Source organism: Leopardus geoffroyi, chromosome C1 (genome assembly GCF_018350155.1).
Source record: "Leopardus geoffroyi isolate Oge1 chromosome C1, O.geoffroyi_Oge1_pat1.0, whole genome shotgun sequence".
NCBI lineage: Eukaryota > Metazoa > Chordata > Mammalia > Carnivora > Felidae > Leopardus > Leopardus geoffroyi.
The window spans coordinates 41,537,882-41,565,068 of NC_059328.1; the positions used below are offsets into that span (position 1 = coordinate 41,537,882).

The following is a 27,187-nucleotide window of genomic DNA, read 5'->3' on the forward strand; positions in this document are numbered from 1 at the left end:
AAGAACATGTTATGCTTTGAGAATTAAGAAAATATGCATCTGACTCCATCCCAAACTTCAGTGTATACACAGTTGAGCAAGAAGAGGAAAAAATCGGGGTGCCTGGGTGGCTCAGTTGAGCGTCCAACTCTTGCTCAGGGCATGATCTCGTGGTTCGTGGGTTTGAGCCCTGCGTTGGGCTCTGTGCTGACAGCTCAGAGGCTGGAGCCTGCTTTGGATTCTTTGTCTCCCTCTCTCTCTCTGCCCCTCCCCCACTCACACTCTGTCTTCTCCCTGCCTCTCAGAAATAAATAAAAATGTTAAAAAACATTTTAAGTGGAAAAAATGTAAACAAAAAAGCATTATACTGTTATAGATGCTTTGATAGAAACATACATAGACTTTTCCTTAATTGGATCTCACCATTGCTCTTATTATGGTAAGCAGTTTATTTAAACTATGGCTCTTAAACCTGAATATCAAAACATTGGCTTGGGTTATTTTAGATTTAGAGTTAACGTGAATTGGTTTTTCTCTCTACACACCTCTTTCCTATTTTCTTTTAAAAAGAGACCCTCTGACTACCCAGCCTGTCCAAACTTGTTACAAATTACAGTCAGTGGCACTTGGAACCACCTGATTATCTAAGTGGATTGTTTTCATTCAGCATCAGTCCAGTCATTCATTCTGTACCCATGCACAAATACATAATGAGTATCTATAAAATGTGCAAGGCACTTTGGTAGGTGGTAGAAATACAACTAGTAAGACAAACCTTTGCTTTCTAGAAGCTTACATTTTAGTGGAGGAAGCAATCAATATGTAATTAATAGGATGTTTATATATTATACACCAGTGGTTCTCATACTTTTTGGTCTCAAGACCACTTTACAAATTTATTGAGTTCACCAAAGAGCTTTTGTTTATGTAGGTGATATAGATATAGATATAGATATAGATATAGATATAGATATAGATATAGATATAGATATATAGGTATAGATATTTACCAGGTTAGAAATTAAAACTGAGGGCTTTAAAAAATTATTTATGTGTTCACTTAAAATATCAATAACCCATTTTACTAATAACATTTTATGAGAAAATAACCGGTTTCCCAAACAAAAGAGAAATAGTGAGAAGAATGACATTGTTTTACATTTTTGTAAATCTTTGTAATGTCTGGTTTAAAAGACAGCTGGATTCTCATACCTGTTTCTACATTCAATCTTGTGACATGTCTTGGTTGAAGTATATGAAGAAAATAGTGTCTCATACAGATACATAGTTGGAAAAGAGAGGAATATTTTAATAGCCTTTTTAGATAATTGTGAATGATACTTCATCAAAACTTGACAAGTGGTAGTTTCTTAAAGGTTAGTTGCCATGTGGAATCTGAACCCATAACAATGAAATTTACATATGAAAATACTCTATTACGTTAAAATCCATTGGTTTGTCTAGCACTTTGGATGGATCTTTCTACCCTAGGTATGATTTTGTAACATCATGCATTTGTCATATATGGATCTTACAATTATTGACACATACCATTAAGTGACATAATCACATTTGTTGATATTGCCCTAAACTCTTCAGAAAAGGCTTTAAGTATTGAGAATCTGTCACTATCATGGTGGCTGGCAAATACAGGTTTCCTAAAATTCTAATATTTGCTTGAAAGTATGGATTTTATAATTGACAACATAAACTGCAAGTTTTCTCAGAAATGACAGGCTCATTTCCATCATTGTCAGGGAAACGTCTGCCAAATACCCCAGTTTGAATACTACAGCTTGTCAGTTCTTTTAAGTAAAAATGCTGTTCCATGAGAAAAGTGCCACTTAGTTCATAACTCAGTTACACAAGTACTTTTCCTTGAGATAATCATTGTACTTTGGTAAGCAGATGTGCTTACGCCTAGTTCCTGTTTGTTACGTAGACTATTATAAAGCATATATTTTATGCTTTATATGGTTGAGATTTAATAATGTTTACTTGCTTCTTCAAGGGCATTCTTTTTTTTATGTTTATTTTTGAGAGAGGGAGAGAAACAGAGTATGAGTGGGGGAAGGGCAGAGAGAGAGGGAGACACAATCCAAAGTAGGCTCCAGGCTCCAACTCAGAGCTCAACACAGAGCCCAACTCAGGGCTCGAACCCATGAACCACGAAATCATGACCTGAGCCAGTCAGATGCTTAACCAATTGAGCCATCCAGGCACCCCTTCAAGGGCATTCTTAAGTGAAACAGGAATTGTTTTCTTACAAGTGCATGGTGGTAAAAAATACGACTACCAATTCAGTTTGGTGCTACCATTTATGCTAAGGTGCCAGCAGTTTTATCACCATTGCTCTTGCACCATTAGTGCAAAAGTCAACACAGTGAAAAATGCAGATAGCCTCCTAGTATCATCATGAAATTGGTTTTACCTTAAAAACACCTTAACCTCACTGGACCCCTAGTAGTGTTATATACCTTATTTTATCTTGTTTTCACATTAAGTCTTTGAGGTATTGGTGATATTAACCCCTTTTGAAATTCATGGATACAACCCAAGTTTTAGTGTTTACTTATTATTTTAAGAGAGAGAGAGAGAGAGGAAGAAAAAGCATGAGTAGGGGAGAGGCAGGGAGAGAAGGAGACACAGAATCCCAAGCAGGCTCCAGGCTCTGAACCGCAGTACACAGCCTGATGGTGGGGCTCAAACCCAAAGACTGTGAGATCACGACCCAAGCTGAAGTTGGCCGCTTAGCTAACTGAGTCAACCAGGTGCCCTGGAAAGGTTTATATTGTTATCTCTTAAGGATTTTATCTAGCAAGAAGGGCTTGGGATGAGGCTTGTATAACAGAGGTAGGGTCGCATGAGGCCTAGAGATTTCATTTGTATTTGTTGTTTTCTGTGTACTATGTCATTGCAAAATACTAAACTCTGTTTCTGTATTCTGGAAAATAAGGATAATAATAATAATTATCACTATCACATGTAGTTGTGAGGATTTAATTAGTTAATACTGTAGTTAGATATGCATCAGACTATGCTGATACAAATTAAGTATCAATAAGCTCAATAGAGATAGCTTTTATTATTTATACAGAGACAAGACTCAGGCATTTCAGCTGAGGGGGAAACAACTTGAGGAAAATCCAGGAGTTATAACTTATGTGAGCATTAAGTACTATGTAACTGAAATATAGTCGTTCCTGGAGGAGTATATCAGGAAGTTAGTAGGGAAATAGTAGATTTGGACCCTGATTATTGCTGGGCTGTAGTTATAAACTATTATTTGAAGTTGTGCCCCTAATGCCTGAGACAATGGCTGAAAATGGCATGTATTTATATACTACCTGAATATTGGAAATATTTTAATACATTTCAGGAAGGAGAGAGTAGGTCCTCCTATCATGAGCAATATACATAGAGAAGGTGACATTTCAGTGTAGCCTGGAAGAATGAATAGGATTCTAGTAAGCAGATATTAGGAGTTATCAGAATGGGTAAGGATAACTCCTCACTCAACAATGTCTACCCAACCAAGTGATTGTACTTTCCAGGAGAATAAATTACTTAAGATCATGGATTGTCTTCTCCTTGCTTATACCTCCAACACAGTACCTGATACATATTGGATACCGCATTTGAGTGGTATCTCAGCACTTAATCTTGTAAACATGTTTTTTATGTAATGTTTTTATTTCAAAAGAACTTTCAGAGAAAACGAGACCTTCCTGATTTTAGAGGCTAATTCTTCTTTTTACTACAATTACAAAACAGGCAAATAACCACTTCCTTTTGCAAACAGGCAGTAACGTATTCATAATTGTCATATGTCTTAATGGAGAAAAAAATGTGTCTATAGGAGGACAGATTCCTAAGTAGTGCATCAGGAATGGCAAAATACAGGAATTTTGAAAACTTGTCTTAAAATCCGCTTCAAATATGTATAATGTAGGAAATGTGAATATGTAATAAAAGAGATAAGATTATAGAATCCTGAAAATGTAAGTATTTTACTTAATGAATATTGTTTTTCCTTCTATGTACCTTATATTGTTTCTGTATAAGCCAGGCATTATTGGGAATTAGAGGAGTTACCAGTAATCCCTTCCTGATGTATTTACTCTGGTTAATCATTTATTAGATTATTAATAGAATTGTTTTCTTATGAGGCTATTTGTGAAAATAGTATATTGATATTTTAGTATATGTCAGGCACTATGGTAAGTATACAAATTAATTATCTTTTTTTTAATTTTTAAGTTTATTTATTTATTTATTTTGAGAGAGAGAGCATGTTTGCACGAGGGAGGGGCAGAGAGAGAGAGAGAGGGAGAGAGAGAATCCCAAGCAATCTCTGTGGTGTCAGCCAAAAGCCAGATGTGGGCTCTATCTCACAACCTGAGATAAATTCAAGAGTCAGATGCTTAACTGACTGAGCCACCCAGGTGCCCCTAATTATCTTATTTAAACATCACAACAGCCTTATAAGGTCTAGCTACACTTATCATCCCCATAGGTAATATTATCATCCTTAGATTATATATAAGAAAAGTAAACCTTAGGGAGTTTAAGTAACTTGCTCAAGATCTAGCTGAATAAGGACAAAAATAGGTATCAGAGCCAACCTTCTTAGCTTTTTTTTTTTTTTTAAATGGTTAGTTTTGAGAGAGAGAGAGTGAGAGTGCACAAGTAGGGGCGGGGCAGAGAGAGAAGAGGACAAGAATCTGAAGCAGATTCTGTGCTGACAGCAGCAAGGCCAATGAATGGCTCGAACTCACGAACCTGAGCCGAAGTTGGATGCTCAACCGACTGAGCTACCCAGGTGCCTCCACCTTCTTAGCTTTTACACTACACTGCCCAAGAGACACCAGAAAGCAATAGCTTTGTGGACATTGGGTGACTTAGGGTGGTGTTTTCCAAACTATGGATAGTACTCCATTAGTGGATTGTGAATCCTATTTAATGGACCAAGATCAGCATTTTTTAAAAAGTAAAATACAACACAGAGGAAATATCAATGTGTATGGAATGTAGTAAGAGCAGACATTGTTTTGTGAAACTAATGTTCCAATTTTATGTGTATGTGTGTTTGTGAACTGGTCGTGTTATAAAATGTATTTCTTACTGTGGGTCACAGCCAAACAAAATTTGTAACCTACTGGCTTAGAGAATGGAAAGAGTTTGAAAAATGTAATGAAGAGGAGACATAGACTCTAGAGAAGAAATTTTAGGTATAAATTGAGTGTATAAATAATATTATGAAAAGAGGAAGAGTTGGGGCACTTGGCTGGCTTAGTAAGAGGAGCATGCAGCTCTTGATATGCAGGTCACGGGTTCAAGCCCCATGTTGGGTGTAGAGATTACTAAAAAATGAATAAACTTTAAAACGAGGAAGAGTTGATCTATCTTTACAAATTTGGGGAAAATAATACACTGTTTATAAATTGTTTTAACTAATTTATTAAATTTAGAGCCCTTTTAGCAGGGATTCACTCAGAATTAGTGTAGCTTTAATTTCACTTTTAGAGAGCTGCCTCTGCAGGTGATTTGTCAATTGTGTATATCATTATTATGTTTTTGTTTTCATATGAACAGGTAATATATTATGGTTGAATAATAACCAGACATTTTATTGGTGCTTCATATACACAGAGAAATTTTTCCTGTTAGATCTAGCAGAGTAGAGGTTTGTTTATTGACTCATGGGAGAATGGGAGAAGATGAGCTACGTTAGTCAGAATAATAGAGTATTGAATTTTCAGCTAGAAAGGATGATTTAGTCCCAGCTTCCAATTTTATTTCTAATTATCATAAAAAAGCACATAATATTAAATTTACCATCTTAATCATTTTTTTTTTAATTTTTTTTAACGTTTATTTATTTTTGAGACAGAGACAGAGCATGAACGGGGGAGGGTCAGAGAGAGAGGGAGACATAGAATCTGAAACAGGCTCCAGGCTCTGAGCTGTCAGCACAGAGCCCAATGCGGGGCTCGAACTCACGGACCGTGAGATCATGACCTGAGCCAAAGTCAGACGCCCAACCGACCAAGCCACCCAGGCGCCCCCATCTTAATCATTTTAAATGTATAGTTTAGTAATGTTAAATATATTCACATTTTTGTGCAACAAATCTAACTTTTTCATTTTGTGACACTGAGACTCTGTACCTGCTAAATACTAATCCCCCTCTGCCCCTTCTCTCTAGCCCTTGGTAACCACATTTTTACTTTGTTTCTATTATTTTGACTACTTCAGATATTTCATGTGAATAGAATCATGCAGTATTTGTCCCTTTGTGACTGGCTTAATTTGGTTAGCATAATGTCCTCAAGATTCATCCATGTAGTAGCTTGTGATAGGACTTCCTTCTTTTTAAAAGCTGCATAATATTCCGTTGCATGTATATTCTACATTTTCTTTATCTAGTCATCTGTCAATGACAAGTGGGTTGCATCCACCTCTTGGCTGCTGTGAATAATGTTATGCTCTAGTCGTGCAAATATCTCTTTGAGATTCTACTTTGAGTTCTTTTGGATAAATACTCAGAAGTGGGATTGCTGGGTCATATGATGATTCTATTTTTAATTTTCTGAGGAAACTTTATACTGTTTTCCATAATGGCTGTGCCATTTTATATCCCCACCAACAAGGCATAAGGATTCCAACTCCTCTGCATCCTTATCAAAACTATTTTTTGTTCTTTTGATAGTGGCCATCCTGATAGGTGATATCTCATTGTGGTGTTGACCTGAATTTCCCTAATGATTCGTGATGTTGAGTACCCTTTCATGTGCTGATTGGCTAGTACTTGTATGTCTTCTTTGGAGAAATATCTATTCAAGTCCCTGGGCCATTTTTTAAATTAAGCTGTTTTTATGTTTTTGAGTTATAGAAGTTCTTATATATTCTGGGTATTAACCTCTTATCAGATATATAATTTGCAATTATTTTCTCCCATTTTGTATATTGCTTTTATTTTCTTTTAATTATTTCCTTTTCACAGAAATTTTTAAGTTTGTTGTAGTTCTATTTGTCTAATTTTTCATTTTGTTGCCTGGGCCTTTGGTGTCATATCCAAGAAATCCTTGCCAAATCCAGTGTTTGGAAGCTTTCTCTTTCTGTTTTCTTCTAGTTTAATAGTTTTAGCTCTTACATTTAGTCTATTTTGTTATTTTTTGCATATGGCATAAGAGTCCAAATTCATTCTTTTGAATGTGGATATGCAATCATCCCAGCACCATTTGTTGAAAAGACTGACTTTTCCCCACTGTATAGTGTTGGCACACTTGTCAAAAATCATTTGGCCACAGACACATGAAAAAATGCTCAATGTCACTCATCATCAGGGAAATACAAATCAAAACCACACTGAGATACCACCTCACACTGGTCAGAGTGGCTAAAATTAACAGCTCAGAAAACAACAGATGCTGGCGAGGCTGCAGAGAAACGGGAACCCTCTTGCACTGTTGGTGGGACTGCAAACTGGTCCGGCCACTCTGGAAAACAGTGTGGAGGTTCCTCAAAAAAGAACTACCCTACGACCCAGCAATAGCACTACTAGGAATTTATCCAAAGGATACACGAGTGCTGATTTATAGGAGCACATGTACCCCAATGTTTATAGCAGCACTTCCAACAATAGCCAAATTATGGAAAGAGCCTTAAATGCCCATCAACTGATGAATGGATGAAGAAGATATGTGTTTTATATATACAATGGAATACTACTTGGCAATGAGAAAGAATGAAATCCTGCCATGTGCGGCAATGTGGATGGAACTGGAAGGTATTATACTGAGTGAAATAAGTCAAAGAGAGACAAATATCATATGTTTTCACTCATATGTGCATCTTGAGAAACTTAACAGAAGACCATGGGGGAAAGGAAGAGGGAAAAATAGTTACAAACAGAGACTCTTAAATACAGAGTCTCTGTATTTAAATACCGCGAGATCGTGACCTGAGCCGAAGTCGGATGCTTAACCGACTGAGCCACCCAGGCGCCCCTAGCATTTCTTTTTTTAAAAAAAATTTTAATGTTTATTTTTGAGAGAGAGGGAGAGCGTGAGTGGAGAGGGGCAGAGAGAGATGGAAACACAGAATCTGAAGCAGGCTCCAGGCTCTGAGCTGTCAGCACAGAGCCTGACACTGGGCTCTGACTTATGAGCCATGAGCTCATGACCTGAGCCAAAGTAGGATGCTCAACTGACTGAGCCACCCAGGCACTCCTAAATAGCACTTCAATATAAGCTCAATCTGAGGTGTGCAGGCTGTGTTGGAGGTTGCAGATTATACACATGTACTACATTTGTGATGATATTTTGTTTACAGACATAAGACTGTATGACTGCTTGAACCAGCATGTAGTCACTAGGAATTGAAAGACAGGATAGAAAGAGGGACTATCTCAAGGAAGAATCTGATGAACCTGGTATCTGATATCATTTGTGAGGAGGTGGCAGATTTAAAGATGATTACCATTTGGTGGCCTGATGGCAGTGAGAATAACACCCCTTGTCATGCCCTAACCATTTCTCAATTCTGGCCTTACTGGTACAACCACTTCCTAACTGGTGTGACCCCCTCAATTTTTGCCCCATTTTTCATTCTCTACAACACTGCCAGACTGATGTTCCTAATATGCAGATTAGACCATGTCATTCTCATGCTTGAACTTTTTAAGGGCTTTCCATTGTCTTAAGGATAAAGTCCATTTGTACTCCTTGGGCTGGGATCCTAATCTTTTGCCATTTCCTCCTCCCCAAATCAATCCAGTGTTCTAGACATATTTAAACCAGTTTCCCAAATATACCTTTTTCATGTCTCAGTGTCTTTATTATTGTTCTTTTCTCTTTCAAGATGTACTTACCCTCTCTACTTAACAAACTAATTCTTATTCTTTAGGGTGTAACTCCTCAAGGAGCTCTTCCCTGATTTTTTTATTCACTTCCTTTGTGTGTGGGGGCAGGGCGGGTGGTGGGCATAAGCCATGAATTCATATAGTTAAATACAAATCTTTCTTTACTAGATTTTGAACTCCTTGAAATCAGGGCCAGATCATAATTAATGCTCAACAGTTTGATAGTAATAATTTAATGCTTATTGAGCACTTTATGTCATTTACCTGTCCAAGTGTTGTATTTGTATTAACTCATTTAATCTCCGAAATAACCCTTTGTGGTAGATACTATTACTGTCATTTTACAAATGAGAATACTGAGGCTTATAATTTGTTGCAAATTATTTGGTTAATAACTAGCAAAGCTCAGGTTTGAACCTAGAGTCCATGTTCTTTAACTCTGTATGTCACAGTAGCTTATTATGACATTCTCTAAATGATGTCTTTTGATGAACCAAAATTCTTAACTTTGATGTAGTTAAATTTATCAGTCATTTTCTTTGTAATTAGTTCTGTATCCTGTTTAAGAAGCTTTTTTTCTATCCCCAAATTATGATGATATTCTCCTGTTCTATCTTCTGGAAGCTTTGTTGTTCTTTCACAGTTAAGAATAAAGCAATCGCCTGGAATTAATTTTTGTGTGTAGTAAAGGTATGGTCAGGTTTCTTTTTTTTCCCCATATTGTCCTACAATTATATATTGAAAGATTGTTCCTAACTGCTCTTAGGTGCCACATTTGTCACAAATCAAGTGTTTATATATATGAGTGGGCCTGTTTCTGGGCTCTGTTCTGTTTCCTTGGTGTGTTTATATAGCCTTGCTCTAATACCACATTTTCTTTATTACTCTATATTTGATACAGTAAACCTTCTCTCTCTTTTCCAGGAAGCCTTTGCTATTCTTTATCTTTTGTACCATTTTGTATTTTAGAATCAACTTGACAAAGTTTAAAAATGCCTTTTGGAATTTTAATTTGCTTTGCATTTAATCTATAGATTAATTTGAATAGGTTGCAGTATTGAATTTTACAGTCCCTGAAGAAATATTTCCATTTATTTATGTCTTCTTTGATTTATCATAATTTTAAATATGATTTTTAAAGTATGATTCAATCTTATGCTTACAGAAAAGTTGCAAGTACAGTACAATCCTCCTCCCAAACTGAAAATTGCTAATTGAATGTCCCATCACCCCTGCTTTTTAAAATATTTCCTGCAAATAAGGAAGTTTTCCTCTATACATACTATACAACCATTAAAATCAAGAAATTAACATTGATGCCTTAATACTTTCTAATCCTTAGACTCTGTTCAAACTTTTCCAGTTGTCCCAATAAAGTCCTATATAGCAAGAGGATCTGGTTCAGCATCACATTTTACATTTAGTTATCATGTCTTTTTAGTCTCCTTCAGTCTGGAATGGTTCCACAGTCTTTCCTTTCCTTGACTTTTATGATCTTGACACTTTTTCTTTAAAGATTTTATTTTTAAGTAATCTCTATACCCATTGTGGGGCTTGAACCCACAACCCCAAGAGATCCATGCTCCAATGATTGAGCCAGCCAGACGCCCCTGACCTTGACACTTTTAAAGGTTATAGGCTAATTATTTTGTAGAATGTCCCCCAGTTTGTTTTTTTCTGATGTTTCTTTATAATTTGATTCAGATTACCTGTCTTTGACTCAAAGATCACAGACATGATTCTGTGTTCTTGTCACAGGGTTTCAATATATCCCATTACTGATGACATTTACTTTAATCATCTCATTAAGGTGGTATTGCCAGGCTTTTGTTGTTAAATTTAATCTTTTTCCCAACTTAGTTAATATTTTGTGGGGAAGTATTTTGAAGCTATGCCAATATCCCATTCCTCATCAAACTTTCAGTGTGTGTGTGTATATACATACATGTACATATACATATATATGTATATATATATATTTATATATCAGTAGTAACATAGTATCTTGTTTTACTCAACAGACTATAATTCTTTACTATCATTATTTATTTTGATGCTTAAATTGCCCTCAGTTTGGCCACTAGAATTCCCTTTAAGCTGACTTCTGTATTCTTTTTGACATGTCCCTATAATTCTTTGAGTATTTCCTTACTTTCTGGCACAAAAAAGCATTTCCTTACTTACTTTCTGGCACACACACACACACACACACAAAAAAAAAAAAAAAAAAAAAAAAGAAAGAAAAAAGGATTCTAGGCTTATTTTCTCCCTTCCTTCCTAGTTCTATAATCAGCCATTTTTCCAAGAAGCCCTGGTACCTTTGAAAGGAGAATGGCTTTCAGAAATCAATACCTGGTTTTAGGTGTATTTGGCGCTGTTAGGTGTCATGGGACCCAGGCTCTCTCATAGCTAAGAAACATGTAAATGTTATATACATGCGCGTGCATCCATGTGCATATTTCCATATGTATTTATTTATATATCCAAAACCATGAGTTCATACTGATACCTCCATTTCCAGTCTCACACCCCAGAAATCATTCTGGTTTTCTCGCTTACATTATTTGTAACGCTATTTTCCAACAGTGAGAAATCCTTTATCCTTGTGTTTACTTACTTGGCCAATCCTCCTGTATGTAGTTCCTATCATTACCTACTTTGTGTGAATATCATCCTTACTCCACCCAGCCTTGGAGACCTTGTGCCCACTTGACTCTGTCCCCTGCAATGTGGACTCCCTCTTCACCTTTCTTGTCTTCTGACTCTTCATGCTGGACTCTTCCACTGTGTAGATTCCCTCTTCATCCTGTTTTGGGCTTTGATGCCTCATGCCACATTGTCCATTGGTATGATGTACAGTAGTGCCCCTTCATGCGCAGTTTTGCTTTCTGCGGATTTAATTACTCACAGTTAACTGTGTTCTGGAAGCAGATGATCCTTCTAACATATTGCCACGTCAGTAATGGCCTAATGCTACTTCATAGTGCCTGTATTAATTTACTTCACTTTATCTCATCACATAGACATTTTATCATCTCACATCATCACAAGAAGAAGGGTGAGTACAGTACATTAAGATATTATAAGGGGCGCCTGGGTGGCTCAGTCAGTAGACCATCTGACTTCGGCTCAGGTCACGATCTCTCAGTCTGTGAGTTTGAGCTTCGCATCAGGCCCTGTGCTGACAGCTCAGAGCCTGGAGCCTGCTTCAGATTCTGTGTCTCCCTCTCTCTCTGCCTCCCTCTGCCTCTCCCCCAACTCACGCTCTGTGTGTGTGTGTCTCTCTCTCTCAAAAATAAATAAACAATATTAAATATATATATATATATATGTATATATATTTTAAGAGCATTCATGTATGTGAGAAACAGGCCACATTCACATAACTTTTATTACAGTATATTGTTATAATTGTTCTATTTATTATTAGTTACTGTTGTTAATCTCTTACTAATTAGTGGTCTCTTACTAATTTATAAATAAACTTTATCATAAGTATGTATAGGAAAAAACACTGTATACATAGGGTTCATTACTGTCCATGATTTCAGGCATCCACTGGGTGTCTTGGAATGTATCCCTTGTTGATAAGGGGTTACTACCGTGTGCCCTCATCTTGCTCAGGCTCTAATGTCCTGAGCTGAATCTTCCATTCATTTGGTACAATGCTTTTAATTAAACCACAGAGCTCATTTGATTTTTCCTTCTAATGTTCCTTTTCTCTTCCAGGATTCAATCCAAGATCCTGCATTACATTTAGTTATGGCAGTTCCTTATTCTTTTCTTGTCTTGGTTTTGGGGATAGATTCCTGTGAGTCATTGCTTACATACGACATCCAGTCCTCATCCCAACAAGTGCCCTCCTCAATGCCCATCACCCACTTACCCCCTCACCTGTCCCCCCCCCAATCAACCCTCAGTTTGTTCTCTGTATTTAAGAGTCTCTTATGGTTTGCCTCCCTCTCTGTTTGAAACTATTTTTTCCCTTCCCTTTCCCTCCCCTCCCCTCCCCTCCCCTCCCCTCCCCTGCCCCATGGTCTTCTATTAAGTTTTTCAAGCTCCACATGAGAACATATGGTATCTGTCTTTCTCTGGCTTACTTCACTTAGCATAATACCCTCCAGTTCCATACACGTTGTTGCAAATGGCAGGATTTCATTCTTTCTCATTGCCAAGTGGTATTCCATTGTATATATAAACCGTATCTTCTTTATCCATTCATCAGTTGATGGGCATTTAGGCTCTTTCCATAATCTGGCTATTGTTGGAAGAGCTGCTGTATGGTCAGTTTTTAGAAATATTCTGTGTGTGCTTGAAAAGAATGTCTATTTCACATTTGTTGTGTGTAGTGCTCTGTGTATGTCCATTGGATCAAGTTTATTCATCAGGGATTATTCATATTTTCTAGATGCTTACTGATTTTTTGTCTGCTTCATCTAATTGGGAGATGAATGAGTTGTATTAAAATCTGCCACTATGATGGTGGTGTTTTGTCTATTTTTCCTTATATTCTATATGTTTTTGCCATATACATATATTTTTGAATACATATTATTAGCTACATATAAATTTATATTTATTGTATCTTCTTGATGATAAAATTCTGTTGCATTTGCAAAGTGAGCCTCTTGATCTTCTGGTAAAGTCTATTTTGTGTGATTTGAATAATATCAACTTTTTTAGAGTTAGTGTTTCTATGGTCTATCTTTTTTTATACTCCTATTTTTAATATTTCTGTATCCTTATATTTAATGAGTATCTCTTGTGTCATAAAATCTTGTTTAAAAATTCTTCTGGGCGCCTGGGTGGTGCAGTCGGTTAAGCGTCCGACTTCAGCCAGGTCACGATCTCGCGGTCCGTGAGTTCGAGCCCCACGTCAGGCTCTGGGCTGATGGCTCAGAGCCTGGAGCCTGTTTCCGATTCTGTGTCTCCCTCTCTCTCTGCCCCTCCCCCGTTCATGCTCTGTCTCTCTCTGTCCCAAAAAAAATAAATAAACATTGAAAAAAAGAAAAAAAAATTTAAAAATTCTTCTTTTTCTAATTGGAACATTTACATACTTCATTTATACTTAATTTAATTATTGGTGTTCTAGGGTTAGAAATTTACCATTTTACCATATGTTTTCTTTTTGTCTTGTATTTTCTTTTTTTTCTTTCTTGTTAATTTTTGGATTATTTTTCATTACTGATTTTTTTATTTATTATGTGGGAAGTTAAACACTTAACCTTATAGTGATTACTCTAAAAATTACAACATAAATGTTTCAGTTATCAAAATGTAATGTTAATTGGTAATTTTATCTTCTTTCCAAACAATGCAGAACTTTAGAATTCTTTAACTCCATTTTCTCTTTCCTACTTTATTTGCAGTTGTTTGTATTTAATTTTATATATATTTAACTTCACAAGGTATTATTATTTTATGTAGTCAATATGCATTTAGTTTTGCCCATGTACTTACCATTTTTTTAATTTTTATTATTTTTTTTAATTTTTTTTAACGTTTATTTTTGAAACAGAAAGAGACAGAGCACGAACGGGGAAGGGTCAGAAAGAGGGAGTCACAGAATCTGAAATAGGCTCCAGGCTCTGAGCTGTCAGCACAGAGCCTGACGCGGGGCTTGAACTCACGGACCGCGAGATCATGACCTGAGCGAAGTCGGCCGCTTAACCGACTGAGCCACCCAGGCGCCCCAATGTACTTACCATTTTTTAACTGTTTTTTTTTTCTTTCTTTTTTTTTTTAGGTTTTTATTTAAATTCCAGTTAGTTAACATACAGTGTAATACTGGTTTCAGGTGTACAATTTAGTGGTTCAACACTTCTATACAACAGCCAGTGCTCATCACAAGTGCCCTCTTTAATCCCCATCACCTATTTAAACCATTCCACAACCCTCCTCCCCTCTGGTAACCATAAGTTTGTTTTCTATAGTTACGTCTGTTTCTTGATTTGTCTCCCTCTCTCCCTCTTTTTCTCTATGCTCATGTGTTTTTTTCTTAAGTTCCACATATGAGTGAAATCATATGGCATTTGCCTTTCTCTTTTCTCTTAGCATAATAATATACTGTCGCTCCATCCACATCATTCTGGCAAGATTTCATTTTTATGGCTGAATGATATTCCGTTGTGTATCTATTCCACATTTTCTTTATCCATTCATTAGTTGATGGACACTTGGGCTATTTTCATAGTTTGGCTGTTGGAGATAATACTGCTGTAAACATTGGAGTACATGTATCCCTTTGAATGAGTAAATACCTAATAGTGCAATTGCTGCATCATAGGGTAATTGTGTTTTTAACTTTTTTGAGGAACCTCCATACTGTTTTCTAGAGTGGCTGGACTAGTTTGCATTCTCACCAATAGTATAATAAGGTTCCCCTTTCTCCACATCCTTGTCAACACCTGTTGTTTCTTGTATTACTGATTTTAGTCATCTGACGGGTGTCAGGTGCTATCTCATTGTGGTTTTGACTTGTATTCTTGATTATGAGTGATGTTGAACATCTTTCCATGTGTCTGTTAGCCATCTGGATGTCTTCTTTGGAAAATTGTCTATTCATGTCTTCCACTCACTTTTTAATTGGATTATTTGTTTTTTAGGTGTTGAGTTTGTTGAGTTCTTTATAGTTTTGGATACTAACCCTTTATCAGATATGTCATTTGCAAATATCTTCTCCCATTCCATAGGTTGCCTTTTAGTTTTGTTGATTGTTTCACTGTGCAGAGGTTTTTTATTTTGCTGAAGTACCAATAGTTATTTTTGCTTTTGTTTCCCTTGCCTCAGGAGACGTATCTAGTCAGAAGTTGCTGTGGCTGATGTCAAAAAGATTACTGCTTGTGTTCTTCTCTAGGAGTTTAATGGTTTCATGTCTTACATTTAGGTCTTTAATCCATTTTGAATTTATTTTTGTGTATGGTGTAAAACAGTGGTACAGTTTCATTCTTTTGCATGTTGCTGTCCAGTTTTCCCAACACCGTATGTTGAAGAGACTGTCTTTTCCCTATTGGATATGCTTTCCTGCTTTGTTAAAGATTAATTGACCATATAGTTGTGGGTTCATTTCTGACTTTTCTATTCTGTTCCACTGATCTATGTTTCTGTTTTTATGCCAGTACCATACTATACTGTTTGATCACTACAGCTTTGTAATATAACTTGAAGTCCAGAATTGTGATACCTCCAGCTTTGCTTTGTTTTTTCAAGGTTGCTTTGACTATTCAGAGTCTTTTATGGTTCCATACAAATTTTAGGATTGTTTGTTCTAGCTCTGTGAAAAATGCTTATGGTATTTTGAGAGGGATTGCATTAAATGTGTAGATTGCTTTGGGTAGTGTAAATATTTTAACAATATTTGTTCTTCTAATCCATGAGCATGGAATGTCTTTCCACTTCTTTGTGTCCTTTTTCATTTCTTTCATCAGTGTTTTATAGTTTTCAGAGTACCAGTCTTTCACCTCTTTGGTTAGGTTTATTCCTAGGTTTCTTATGGTTTAATATACTTACCATTTTTGTGACTCCATTCTTTCCTGCTTCTACCACCTTCCATCAGACATTATCCATGTAGGCATGGAGAATACCTTTCCAAATTTTCTTTTTCTTTTTTTTTAAGTTTATTTAGAGAGAGAGAGAGGGAGGGAGAGGAAGGGGCAGAGAGAGAGAGGGGGGAAGAGAGAATTCCAATCAGGCTCCACATTGTCAGGGCAGACCTTGGCATGGGGCTTGATCTCACAAACTGTGAGATGATGACCTGAGCTTAAATCAAGAGTCGGATGCTCAACTGACCGAGCCACCCAAGTGCCCCTCAAATTTTCTTTAATGAGTGTCTGCTGGTGACAAATTTTTAGTTTTTTTGGTCTGAAAATGACTTTATTTCATCTTAGTTCCTGAAGGATGTTCACCAAATTCTAGGTTGGAAGCTATTTTTTTTTTATCCATTAAATATAGTACTCTGTTGTCTTTTGGCTAGCATTGTTTGAGAGTTTAGCTCAATTGCTTGCTTGGCTTTTAAAAAAATTTTTTTTAACATTTATTTATTTTTGAGAGACAGAAAGAGAGCATGGGTGGGGGAGGGGAAGAGAGAGAGGGAGACAGAGAATCCAAAGCAGGATCCAGGCTCTGAGCTGTCAGCATACAGCCTGATGCAGGGCTCAAACTCACAAACAGTGAGAACATGACCTGAGCCGAAGTCAGAAGCTTAACCGACTGAGTCACCCAGGCGCCCTGCTTACCCTTTTGAAAATATTTTCTATCTGTTTGACTTACTGTCTTTTATACTGATAAGTTTCTTCTGATCTCTCTTCCATTTCTCTAATTGTCTCATTAGTTGATTTATTCTTAAACTCATCCACTGAGTTTTAAATTTTGCTGATTATGTTTTTTTAAGTTTATTTGTTTATTTTGAAAGAGAGAGAGCGTGAGTGGGGGAGAGAGACAGAATCCCAAGCAGGCTCTGCACCATCAGTGCAGAGCCTGATGTGGGGCTCGAGCTCACAGACTGTGAGATCATGACCTGAGCCGAAATCAAGAGCTGGATGTTTAACCTTCGGAGCCACCTATATGCCCCTGTATTGTCTTTTGATTTTCATTAATGTATAGTTTTGTCTCCTTGTATACTTGGCTATCTGTACTTATGTGCTAGACATTGTATCAAAAAATTATTTATAGAGATGATTCAGCAGTTGAAATGATGTTATCTTCCTACAGAAAAGATTTTGTTTGCTTTTGTTAACCAGGTACCTAGAGTCACTAATAACATGGGGTTGTTTTAATCCATTTTGGGCATGAAGATTTTTCTTTGTCATTCAGAACTGAGCAGTTAATTTAATTGTTTTATTCTTAATCCCTCTATTAAGTGTAGCCCCATGACACCCTAATTGAAGCATGACTTATTTACTAGAGACCCCACTGGTGGTGGGCCTTGGTTTCCGACTTTTGCCTTGACAAGGCTTTTTTTTTTTTTATAGGCTATTTTTTAAAGCGGTTCTTGGTTCATAGAAAAATTAAGCAGAAAATACATAGAGTTCCCATACAGCTCCTGCCCAAACATACTGACAAAGCTTTTAAGTACGTTGCTCAGTCTACTACTCCTTTGGTGGAATTTATAAGGAGAAAAGTGGCCTTCAATATAAGGCTTATCTTCTAGATGTTTGTCTTTTAGACTTTGGCCTGTTATTTCTTTATTACCTTGTTATTTTCTATTGTCTCCAGTCAATTATTTTTTTAGTAATTTTTCCAGCTTTTCTAGTTGTTCTCAGTGAAGTGTAGCTTGCTATTACTGACCATAATTACTCCCTTTGTTATAAATTGCTGCAAGTGGATTGCATGTTTAGAAAGGATAGGAAGATGAACCTATTAAGAAAATGGCACAACTAAAACCTCTCCTATTAGTATTGAGGTTTAAAATTTTTACTTTAAAACATGAAACTATCTTGTAGAAATTAGCGGTTTAATTTTTACAATATTTTATTTCAGCTCGCGATGCTGATGAGCGAGAGAAGTGGATCCATGCCTTAGAAGAAACAATTCTTAGACATACTCTTCAGCTTCAAGTAAGAGTCTTTAATAGTTTCTGGATAGTTCGTTAGTTTTTGTTTGTTTACTTTCTGTTTTTTTAAAATAACTGTGATGTGATATGATATAATGAAAATTTCTTATTTCTGAGTTGCTTATTCTTGCCTTTATAGTGTGATATTAGTAAAGGTATATTCCTTTTCTTCTGCTTTCTATGGGGTAAAATACTGATTTTTATTTAGAAATAAGACAGTTCAAGGCCATATTCAATGTGAAATTCTGTGTTAATATGTACCAGATCATTTTTAAATTTAGTATCTATGATTGGTTATTGATACAACTAAATTATGCAGTAATGTATAATAATACATAAGTACTGATGAGTTGACCTTCTTTTCTTGTTACTGGATTTGGCAGTTACCATATGTGTTAAGTAGTACTCTTTGGGGTGAAAGTAAAAGGAAAAAAAAGACAAATTGGGTTTAAGAAAAATGTAAATCTGGCTGAAATGTGGTTTGAAGTAGGCACTTAATGTCATGAGGACCCAAATCCACCATTTCTATTTCTAGGCCTCATTTCTTCTGGAGTGCCTTTATTTTTAGATAAGTTCTTTTTGTTGTAGCAATTTCAGCCTCCCATTGTTGAGATGTACAACATACTATCAGGAAAATATTGTAAGAACTCCCAATTCCACAGAAGGTTATTGTTCTTTCTGGACCATAGTAAGACCAATAGGATTAGTGCTGATCACCTTATCTCCAGTCATTTTCTTAATCCTGACCAATCACAATTTCACAGTCACATCTTTCACTCCTGGAGCTGGGCTGTTACCTGCTTCACCAGAAACATATTGCTTATAGGGTAGAAGATGGTGCCCACCAAGCAAAGTCATAGTAGGGAAAAAAGATGATAGATGACAAAAACAACAAATGTTTACTCCACCATACTGCAGATAGTTTTCCAAGTTCATTCTTAAATGAAGGAGCTTATATTATGGCATTGGAGGATTTTGTTTTAATTATTTTGATTTATAGGGTTGAGTTGTAGAAAACTGATATTTAGTAACTCTTTTTCTCTACTGATTTTTGTCCTGTACCAGGAACTGGCTTGATTATACAAAGTGGTATATAGGGCATTGCAGGTCCTACAAGGTGGAAACTCCCCATCACCTGAAACTGTTCAAATAGAGGCTTAAAAAACATTATTCAAGGATGTGGCTATTAAGAGATTATAAGAATGAATATGGAGTTGAACTAGGAGATCTGTAAGTTATTCTTTGAGCTATGCTTTTTAAAAGCAATTTCATAATTTCTGAAGGCTTGCTTTTAGGCAGTTTTATAAATGACTGTGACATCATTTTAGGAAATTTGTGATTCAGTAGGAAGACAAGTGTTTTAAGAATCCTATTAACCTGAATGCGGCAGATGAGATTCCCTCCGTAGTTGGTGAGACTGACATTCAATTCAAGTCCCTCTGTGATCTGTTCTCAACTTGCCTTTCTAGACATTTCTACCATTATACCTCTATGTCAACTTTTTACTAGAGTGCTGCTGCTGTTTACTTAATTTCCTCTGAACACATCTTTTCATTTCTGGTCTCCACATTCTTGCACATTATGTTTTCTCTCCTCTCTGAAATGCCATCTGCCTCCACTCTGCTTTTATATACCATGGCTTTTCTTTAAAGCCCAGTTCAGAACTGATCTCTTCTGTGGAGCCTCCCCTGACTGACCCCTTCCTACCCATCCCCCAAACTCAAAATGATCTCTTTCCTTCGAATGCCATACTTGTCGCACAATTCACTAAGTCCTCATGATATATATATATATATATATATATATTTTTGGTTTATCTTTTAAAGTATGTGTTACTCCAGCTTCCCCAATTAGGATGCAGACTCCTGAAGGTCGGGTACCTAGTTTGATCCATTTTTGGAATTTCTGAGTTTTCACTCAGAAGAAGTAACAAGAAGAAAAGAAAAATTTTAAAGTCTTAGACTCTGATAGCTTTGATATTTTAAAATACATGTAATACAAGAGAATATATATTTTTAAATAAAGTTTATGTATGAATAAGATAGGACATTTAGAAATATTTAAGTAAATGTTAATTTGATTGGCAAAAAAGTAAAGATTTTCCTCCCAGAGATAGTGAAGTGTGGTGAAGAACTTGACTCTGGAGCCAGAATGTCTTGGTCTGTATCCCAGTGCCACCACTTAGGTTTAACTCTTTACATTGAACTTAGTCTGAGTTCCACTGTCCTCATCTATAAAATGAAAACAATAAAAGTACCTACCTTTATAGAGTTATTTTGATGATTAAATTAGTTAAATGCAAATTTGTTGTAATCATTCCTAGCTATAGTGAGAACTTGATAAATGTTAGCTGCTATTACTAACACAGCAACTACTCTCACCATTTTTACTCCCAGTACCTGACTGACATTCTAAAGAGTGCTTAATAACTGTTAGTTGGATGAAAAATAATTGAAAGAATTAACAAAGAAACAGATGATGTATAGGTTGCTTTTCCATTGCTGTTTATCGAGTACTTTGAGATGTATAGTGTACTATTAGGCACTATGGAGTAGGCACTCATGGAACTCTCTTGCAAATGGTCACAGGAGAAGGCTTTACATGTCTTCTTTTTCCATTGAATTTCATCTCTAGCCATTAAGTGATACTGATTTGGCCTTGTTGTTACTGAGGGCTGCACTACCTCCATAATATTGAATTTAAAAGTGTTTTCTCTTTGACCACAGTTTTCTTACCTTTACCCTCTATCACTTTACTTCTTCTGAACTTTTCTTATTTTGGTCTGAGCTCTACTTCGTTTTTTCTGGCCATTTAATACCTGTCTAATTTTGCTTACGTCATCCTCCCATGTAGACCTTATGCCTGCTTCTCGAGCACTGATTTTGCTATCACCCTTAGAATTTTTTGTCACTTGATGTTTTGTGCCGTATACCATTCTGGTTTCCATTCCCCAAGGCCCCCATTGTTTGGTTTGTCAGCCTCTAGTACTATTAGGGGTCACAAAATTGAGATGGCTGTATTTAAATTTTGTCTAACTGTAATTGGATTTCTATTTAACAGTCTTCTTATTGACTCCTTGATTTTCAATTAAATCCCCACAGTGAAATCTTTAAAGTGTGCAGTATCTAACACAGCCTGCTCCCTTCTTTATAGAAAAAGGTCTCACTGCAATAGTTCTTAGTGATTTCACCTATACTTTCTTTCTCTGCTTTGCATATTTCAAAGAAAAATATGCTTACTTTCTCAGAGTTAATACTACATCCATCCTCTTGAATGTATGATGTTTCCTTTGAGACTATGACCTTACTCCCTCTGCCTCCAGTAGCCCTCACCATTTTCATGGATTCATCTAAAACTTTTATGTAGGTGACTTCCCCTTACCTCTCACCCACCCGTTTTTATATATATCTTTTCATATTTGGTTTTAGTCCTACACTCTTTCCTTTTGGATTTTGCCAGTTAGATGTCCCCCTGGAACTCAACCTCAACATGGCTAAATCTGAGCTTGTCATCTCCTTCTTCCTCAAACCCATCTCTTTATCCCATTTTTCTGTTTCTGTTAATGACAGTGTTACTTTCTGAGCCATTGAAGTTTCAGAGTTGAGAGTCCTCTTAGGTGATAACTTCCCACCTGCCAAACTGTGTGTGTGTGTGTGTGTGTGTGTGTGTGGTCTTGTCCTTTTTTTTTTTTAAAGTAGGCTCCATGCCCAGTGTAGGGTTTGAACTCATGACCTTGGGATCAAGAGTTGGATGCTCTACCAACTGAGCCAGCCAGGCACCCCAGTGTCTTTTCTTTTTAATAGAATCGCTCATACTCCTCTTCTCACTTTGACTACCATGTAAGTTGCATCTTGCTAACTCTATTTCTGGTACCCTTGTAATATTCCTGAATTTATTCTCTTCATCTTATAAAAGAGCACCTTTAATAAAAGACCTTAAGGTATCGATAACTGTGAAAAACCTTTAATTATTTACATTTGCCTGTAGGATGAAGTAAAACTTTATTAGGGGATTTCTGTCTCTTTTTAATTTGACCCCAACCTACCTTTCCACTTGCTGATCCTACATGTATCTGATGCTCCGCATAGAAATCTTCTCTGGTTCCATGCTTCTACTCATGCTACTCTAAGTCCTCACCATCCTTAGTCCTCAAATTTGCCTCTGAAAGATTAATTCCAGTCATTCAAGACCCAATGCACATATTACCTCTTCATTTCATCTCTTTCTTATCACTGTAATAAAAAGTAGTCTCATGTAGCCACTCTGGAAAACGGTATGGAGTTTCCTCAAAAAGCTAAAAATAGAACTACCCTATGACCCAATGATTACACTACTAGGTATATATCTAAAGGATACAAAAATACTGATTTGAAGGGGCAAATGCACCCCAGTGTTTATAGCAGCACTGTAAACAGTAGCCAAATTATGGAAAGAGCCCAAATGTCCATTAGCTAATGAATGGACAAACACACACACACACACACACACACACACACACACACATGTATGTGTGTATGTGTATATTGTATATATATGCATATACATGTATATACATGTATACATATGTATATATACATATGTATACATGCATATACATATGTATCATATGTATACATATATACATATACGCATATGTATATATGTATACATATGTGTATATATGTATATACATGTATATATATGTATGTATATGTGTGTGTATATATATATATGTATATACAATGGAATATTATTCAGGCATCAAAAAGAATGAAATCTTGCCATTTGCAACAATGTGGATGGAACTAGAGTGTATTATGCTAAGCAAAATAAATCAGAGAAAGATAAGCACCATATGATTTCACTCATGTGGAATTTAATAAAAGAAACAGATGAACATATGGGAAGGGAAGGAAAAATAAAATAAGATAAAAACAGAGGGAGGCAAACCATAAGAGACTTAACTATAGGGAACAAACTCAGGGTTGCTGGAGGGGAGGTGGGCATTAAGGAGTGCACTTGTGATGAGCACTGGCTTTTATATGTAACTGATGAACCACTGAATTCTACTCCTGAAACCAGTAATAAAAAAAAAAAAAAATTGCTCTGCCATATATTCCCTCCCCATGTCTGACTGCTTGAGCTTGAGCATATTCATAGCTTTCTGGTCAGAGTTATAAGAATAAGTCTTATTTTGGATTTTAAAACTGTTTTAGGTTAAGAAATTCTAATTCAGCCCTGTATCAAAACTTTAATTTCTTATTCAACTCATAGTTTGCCTGATAACTCCAACTGAGGACTGAGGAACTTGTATTATTGGGACAATGGAAAGGATTCATTTTTTTTCACTTGTCTCATGTCTTCTTCATAGGTATTCCTTCTGAGTTAGGGCAAGGATATGAAAAGGGAGTACAGGAAAAAAAATAGCCCAAGTCTTGTATGACTGGTGACGTATGTGTGCCAGGTGCCTAAATATTAGATTTTTTAAATTGGGAGTGGGAGAGAGCCAAAGAATAAGAGACTCTTAAAAACTGAAAACAAACTGAGGGTTGATGGGGGGTGGGAGGGAGGGTAGGGTAGGTGATGGGTATTGAAGAGGGCATCTTTTGGGATGAGCACTGAGTGTTGTATGGAAACCAATTTGACAATAAATTTCATATATTAAAAAAATAAAAAATAAATAAATTGGAGTTCATCAGGGAATTCTTTGGACATCCTCCCATTGGGATATCCCATGCTACACAGTTCATTGACACAGGCATTTTGTTATTTGCTCTCCGACTAACCACTTGCTCCCTTCACACCCCAGTTTCTATTTTTGGCAGAACATTTAACATTCTTTTAATTCTTAATTCTGAGTCTCATTGTGGTAGAAAGTAGCCATCTTAAGGAGGATTCCATTATCCTTCTACCTTACTAACCTGATCCCTGGGAAGCTCATGCATCTTTAACACAACAAACTCTAGTTGTAACAGCCACTCCTGCTAAGGCCCCTTTCCATTGCCCTGACTTAGGATAGCTCTAACCATACTTCTGGCACCCAAATTTATTAGATAGGAAGAAAATACCTAATTCAGCAGTTATGCATGTCCCCATATTCTAAAGAATACACATTAATTTCTTTTTCTCCTTATTTTACATCTATTCCATGAAACCACCTGCTGATTTAGTTGCTGAATAAATATCCAAACATGGAGGAAAAAAAGTACTCTCTTACCTCTTTAACCTCTGCTGTAATTTCCCCTCCTTTGTGGTCCATATAACATTCTGGTATGTAGTAATAACAGTAGCAACTAATATTTGAGCATTTCTTATGTGCCAGGAACTATGTGGGCTTTACATGCATTATCTCTTTTAATAATACATTATTGTTTAATTTATCTCCCATTTGAGATTATAAGTTTCATGAGGTGAGAGCAAACCTATCTTTTTGATAGTATTTTTATCATAGCACCTATGTGCCTAGCCCACTAGGCACTGTCTAACTTGAATATGGTTTAAGAAGCAGTATATTATAGTAGAAAATCTGTAAAGTTAGGCTTATCAAGACTTGGGTCCTGGCTCTGCCCTCTTACTAGCTGTATAATGTGGGTTAGTAAGTACTTAATTTCTTTTAAGTCTGAGCTGATCTTTAAAGGTAAGTATAAAGCCTCAATAAAGTCGTGTTCAGATTTATAATATCTCTAATATATTCTACTTTGTATGTAGAAGGTATTCATAAATATTAGTTCCATTCTTCCTTTTATTCTGATTAACTGTAAATTCGTCCAGCATCTCTTGTAACTTTTCCCTTTCCTTCTATCTTTCCTCTTTTCCTGTTTTCCCTGCTTCTCTGTGGGTATCTTTTTTTTTTTTTTTTAAGTTTATTTACTTATCTTGAGAGAGAGCACGCATGAGCAGGGGAGGGGCAGAGAGAGAAAGAGAGAGAGGGAGGGAGGGAGAGAGAATCCTAAGCAGCCTCCATACTCTCAGTGCGGAGCCTGCTGCGGGGCTCAAACTCGGGAACGGTGAGGTCATGACCTGAGTTGAAAGCAAGAGTCAGCCATTTAACTGACTGAACCACCCAGGTGCCCCTCCTCTGTGGGTATCTTAAAATTGCAATTAGGATAGTCTGAGGATGTGAGAAGACAATTAAAATCTTCTCTCCTTGCAACTCCTATAGTAGTTTAATTTCCATTAGTCATTCTAAATTTGTATGTTAGCTTGTGTTATCTTTGCATGTATTTACAGCCAACTAAATTAGGATACTCCTTGAAGAGGGGCCATAGGGGCTGTTGAGCTTCTTATTCCCCTCTTCTTAGCCTGTAAGAATCCTTCAGTGGATATTTGCTGAAACTGATTAATGGAGGGAAACTTTTAGTTTATTTGCCCTAGTAAGCTTTAGTACAGACAAAATGCAAGAGATTGCCAAGCAAGGAATTGATCACTGGAAGAAGATAGGATGCTACATCCTGTAGGTTTAGCAGTGTTACCTATACTGTGCAAAGTTTTGTGAATTATAGCAGCTTGTCTGGATATCATACAGATGTAAAAAAGGTTTATAATCTTCAGTAAACTAGGACCTATTTTAGAAAAAAAAAACAAAATAAAACTCTTGCAAGCCCAAAATTCCAGTGTTTCAAGTATTATATATATCATGTTACTTAATGTGGGCAAAAATTAAGCTAGGCATAAACTTCTTATATTTAAAATTTTATACATCCAAAAGAAAATTGCAAGTTAAATACAAACAAAATACAAAGCAATAAAATCTAAATTAACATTTATTTAATGTGATGAATGATACTGCCTTGTAAAAATGGGTCACTACTTACAATGTGAAAATGGTACTGACTGTTAGGGTATAGAATCTTTTTAAGTTTGACATGTATACACTGCTATGGATTGTGATAACTGTCATCTTGCCACTTTTCTCTGTTCTGACTACTGGGAAACCTTCATTTGTACATCACATCCTATGAGGTTATTTGACCTTCACTTCACAAAATATGTCATTTTCATAGTCAAGGCTCTTCTGTGACAAGTAGTAGTACTTGGTGCCAAGTTGATGATAAACAAAATGAACAATGAAATAAGTTGGTACCACTTGGATTTAAGGTTGTTACTGAGATGATTCAGTTTGTGGCTATATAGGTTATAGAAAAAATGAAAACATAGAAGATTGTGGTAGATACTTTTTTAGATTCCAGTTTAAAAACCTTCATGTAGATGTTTAATTGAGTAGTATAGACCTTTATATTTTTTTACATTTATGCTATAAATTAGTTGATATTTAAAATTTTTTCATACTAAATGGCTTCTGTGATTGTTGTTTGGTCCGAGAAATTGGGCTATAATTGTCCTTGTCTATATAGGTTTATGTAGGCCATTGTAGACTGTATCTTAGGTGGTTATCAAATTGGAATTTCATTACTACTGTCTTGTAATTTTATAATTTTTGCCCTTTACTGTTCATTCATTATCCATTGGCTTTGATCTCAAGCCCCTAGAAAGGACATGATACCTTGTGTAAGAATAGGGCTGAGGGGAATAGAGAGGGCTAGTAGAAACCTCACCAGAAATGCCATTGAATCTGTGGGTAAAACCTAATTATACATAAGGAAAATGTGATAGAATTCAGATTGCAAATCATTATTGAAGCTGGAAAATAACAGAACCATTATAGAGCCATTATGAAGGCTTTTTTCAAAATTAGATACTTCGGTCAATTACATACCTGCCAAATTTTGTATTTAAGGTATAATTTGGGATAGTAGCTGAGAAACTAATCTTTAGTATTAGGATACCTTAATTCTACCCTCTTTTCTGTAATG

General features: G+C 36.1%; 1 protein-coding gene across 11 annotated transcripts in view; it reads left to right on the top strand.

The window, feature by feature from the left end:
- OSBPL9 (oxysterol binding protein like 9) overlaps positions 1–27,187 on the top strand; it is a 195,014-nt gene that overhangs the window by 95,737 nt on the left and 72,090 nt on the right. For all 11 annotated transcript variants that reach the window (XM_045477349.1, XM_045477353.1, XM_045477350.1 and 8 more), the window contains one exon: positions 18,323–18,399. In XM_045477349.1, coding sequence (XP_045333305.1) covers positions 18,323–18,399 — 77 coding nt within the window. The remainder of the gene's footprint in view (positions 1–18,322; positions 18,400–27,187) is intronic.